This window comes from Emiliania huxleyi (genome assembly GCF_000372725.1).
Source record: "Emiliania huxleyi CCMP1516 chromosome Unknown EMIHUscaffold_215, whole genome shotgun sequence".
In the NCBI taxonomy this organism is placed as follows: domain Eukaryota; phylum Haptophyta; order Isochrysidales; family Noelaerhabdaceae; genus Emiliania; species Emiliania huxleyi.
This window is the reverse complement of record NW_005200461.1, coordinates 196,007-199,191: the sequence shown is the minus strand read 5'-3', so window position 1 is coordinate 199,191 and position 3,185 is coordinate 196,007. Positions and strand designations below refer to the sequence as shown.

At 61.8% G+C, this 3,185-nt stretch overlaps 2 protein-coding genes across 2 annotated transcripts in view; both read right to left on the bottom strand.

Annotated features, from left to right (window-relative positions):
• Positions 1–397: 397 nt before the first annotated feature.
• On the bottom strand, positions 398–988 carry EMIHUDRAFT_235277 (hypothetical protein; the record flags this gene model as incomplete). The annotated part of the gene is made up of 3 exons (XM_005780442.1): positions 398–733; positions 801–833; positions 914–988. 3 exons carry the CDS (start codon positions 986–988, stop codon positions 398–400), a joined length of 444 nt encoding a protein of 147 aa, XP_005780499.1.
• Positions 989–2,018: 1,030 nt separating this feature from the next.
• Positions 2,019–3,185, bottom strand: part of EMIHUDRAFT_235276 (hypothetical protein) — a gene marked incomplete at both ends in the record, with an annotated part of 1,938 nt that continues 771 nt past the window's right edge. Inside the window, one exon of the mRNA XM_005780441.1 lies at positions 2,019–3,152. Within this exon, the coding sequence (XP_005780498.1) occupies positions 2,019–3,152 (1,134 nt within the window). The remainder of the gene's footprint in view (positions 3,153–3,185) is intronic.

The window sequence follows — 3,185 nt, the reverse complement described above, 5'->3', positions numbered from 1 at the left end:
GGGGCAGCCGGGGCAGCCGGGCGCTGCGGGGCAGGGTGGCGCGGGCGGCCAGGCGGCGAGGCAGCAGGAGGCTCCTACGGGTGCGTCGGCCGAGCGAGCAGGCGAGGCGGTCGGCATGGCGGTGGAGATGGGGGCGACGTGACCGTTTGCGCCCACTTAGCGTCCGGAAAACGCGGGGAGCGGCGGTGGCGGCGCTGTGTCATTTTGGCTTGGCGGGTTGCGGGGGGCCGCAGCGATAAAGCCGTACGGGCCCACACGCAAACGCTGCATCTCCGCTCTCGCTGGCGCGCGTTACTCTATGTGTATTGATTACGAGCGGCTGTTCGAGCGCAGCCGGCTCACATTTTTCTTCTCCGACGTCCGCGTATTATCTCTTAACAATTAGAAGTCACTAACACTATATTGGCCCAAAATATGTATATAAGTAGAGGAAAATATGCATAATCCCCTCCATCTTGTTGTGCAGCTCGCCTTGACCTCTCCGCCTCGCTGCGGCATCAGCGCGCCTCGCCTCTGCCTCCATCGAAATCTGCAGCGCGTCGAGCTGCTCGCGCAGCCGCTCAGCCTGCATCTTGGCACGCATCTCGCCGATACACCTCTCAAAATCAGCTCGAGCTGCGTGTTTTACCTCGTCGGCCATCCGCTCGGCCGCTTTGATGTCGCGTTTAGCAGCCTGCTGCGCTGTCCTCAGGTTGTCGCGGTCGGAGCGCCTCAGCTCTTGTGCCGCAGCAAGCTCTCAGCCCGCGCCGACGCGAGCGCCCTCTTCACAGCGCCCGCAGAGCGCTGCTCAGAAGCGACACCTTGGTCTGTGACCGCAACTTCTCTTCCAACTCCTGCCGGAGCAGCATCTCAGCACTCGCACTCCTTAGCTAAGATACGCGCGCACGGGCGTGGGTGGGTAAAAACGGGTCACTTTGCGGGGTTTGCCCATCATGATGATGAGCTCGTTTGTGGTTGGTTGCGATCGCTCATTTATGATGAGACTCATATACCACGCGTGATACATACAGGTAGTACATCAACTTTTGCTACAACGAGGGCGTTTATAGACACCGCCGAGTTTGATCGTCTGTCTGTCAAGTTTGACTGAGATCTCGACAGATCAACGAAACAACATCGATTAGATACTCGAGTAGGACCGTACGGCCCACTACTGAGCTACGTCCTACGAACGAGAGTTCATTTTTTCATCACTGTACCTTTACCTTTACCTTTGTACAGCAGCCCATCACACGGGCACCGAACAGAGCATATCGACGGTGTCGGCGTTGGCGGAGGAGATGACGCCGAGGGCAACGATGAGACAGAGAGGCTTCATCGCACGAGTAAAGGGTGGATGCTGGGTTGACGGAAATCGGAGGACGCGACCCACTTCGCCACAGACGGTCCCGCGCCTCGCCGCTATGACAGTGGCACGGCCGCAGCTCGTGTGCGTGCCACTGTCTTTGTCCGGAGTGAATACTCCAACGCGCTCGTCGGTGACGGTGTCCCTCAACCTGCGCCGCGCTCGGCGAACCTCGACAGCGCTTTCGGTGGCATGCAGCTCTTTGCGCCTGAAGCCTGGAGAGCAGCTCCTCTGCTGCTCACACACTCTGCACAGTTGACACAGCCTACTGTGCGGCTGCCACAGCTGTGACAGCGATGGGCTCGCCCTCACTGGCCCTCAGTCACTTGTGCTGCGGCTTGTGTGAGCGACACTGCTCGGCGACTGCCGGCACACTGTGAGACCATGGGTGTGAGGCTAAACCACGCTACCAGCGCTTGGTCACATCGGCCCCGAGGCCAGATCCATCTACTCTGTTGATGACAAGACTTGTCTACCGGCTGGAGCCGAGCAGGAGGGCCCAGCGCACAACCCCTTGGTCAACACTCACCCTCCACACCCCGTACTCTGGAGTAAAGTAGTAACATCTGTCTTCTTTTTGTTGCGTTCACAAATACTATCGTAGTAGGTCCCAAAAGACATCGGGACCTTAGAAGCCGACGGAACCTAGGCAAAGAGACATGCGGCCTCTATTCTATACGACCCGCTGACGTGGCCTTGTCGTCTCGCCGCGCAGGAACCTGAGGCTGAGTGAGACCATGAGGGGCGACGAGATGGAGCAGATGAGAACGATGAACCACATCTCAGACGCGTGGCTCTCCCAGCCGGGGCACTCGACGCACGTGCTCGGGCACTGCAGGAACGATGATGAGTCGAGGGGTGTCACGAGGCGTGGGCTGAAGTCGCCGCCGACGCAGAGGTGCCCGCTCTCCTCGGCGCGGCACGCGTGCATAGGGACGGCGGTGTTGACGCCGAGGCTCTGCGCGTCGCCCGCGCTGATGTTGAGTGACTCGGAGCAGAAGTGGCCGATCGTGTCGCGACACGACTCGCAGTTGGGCTGGAAGTGCATGTTCAGCCACCCGTTGAGCATGGTGCTCGGCAGCGCGGTCACCAGCGTCTTGAGTGAGAGTAGGGCGAGGAAGACTCCCTCTCGTCCGTCGGGTGCCAAGTTGGCCACCCACGCCGATTGGCGCGGCGACCAGATCACTTCGCCGACGGAGAGGAGGAACACCCACGTGATGGACGCCGGGATGCCCGGGTCGTAGGCCAGCCAGACGGGGGAGAAGGCCATCAGCCACATCCCCGGCAGCATCACGCGGAAGTCGTCGAGATGCGCGGTGAGGGAGGCGGCGACGCTCGGCCCGACCATGCAGACCCACATGTTGATGCTGTGGATGGTGAAGATCGGCGAGTTGACGCCAAAGTGGCGCTCGAGGAAGGCCGGAAGTAGCTGGTCCATGTCACCCCACTGCTTCGAGAGCAGTATCAGGCAGATCGAGAGCCACAGCGCCCGCCAGAACTCACGCAGCGCGCAGAGGTCGCGGATATTCTCCGCGGCTCGTAAGAGGGACGCGCTGGCGGCCGCTAGCCAAGACTTGGGCGAGGTGGCCTTCTCGAGGGCCTCCACGTTGGCACGCCCAAAGATTGGGCTCGGGGCGAGCGACGGCAGCGGCGGCTTCGCCTTTGGAGCTCTCGCAATGAGGAAGCCGCGCGTCCGCTCCTCGGCGGTCGCCCGATCTCGAAGGCTGGCGAGCTCGGCCGGGGTGAAGGGCGGTGGCGACGAGTAGCCGCCAGACGAGCTGGTCGGGAAGGCGGCGGCCGCGCGGCCCTCTGGCCGATCCGTCTCCTCCGTCGGCACGAC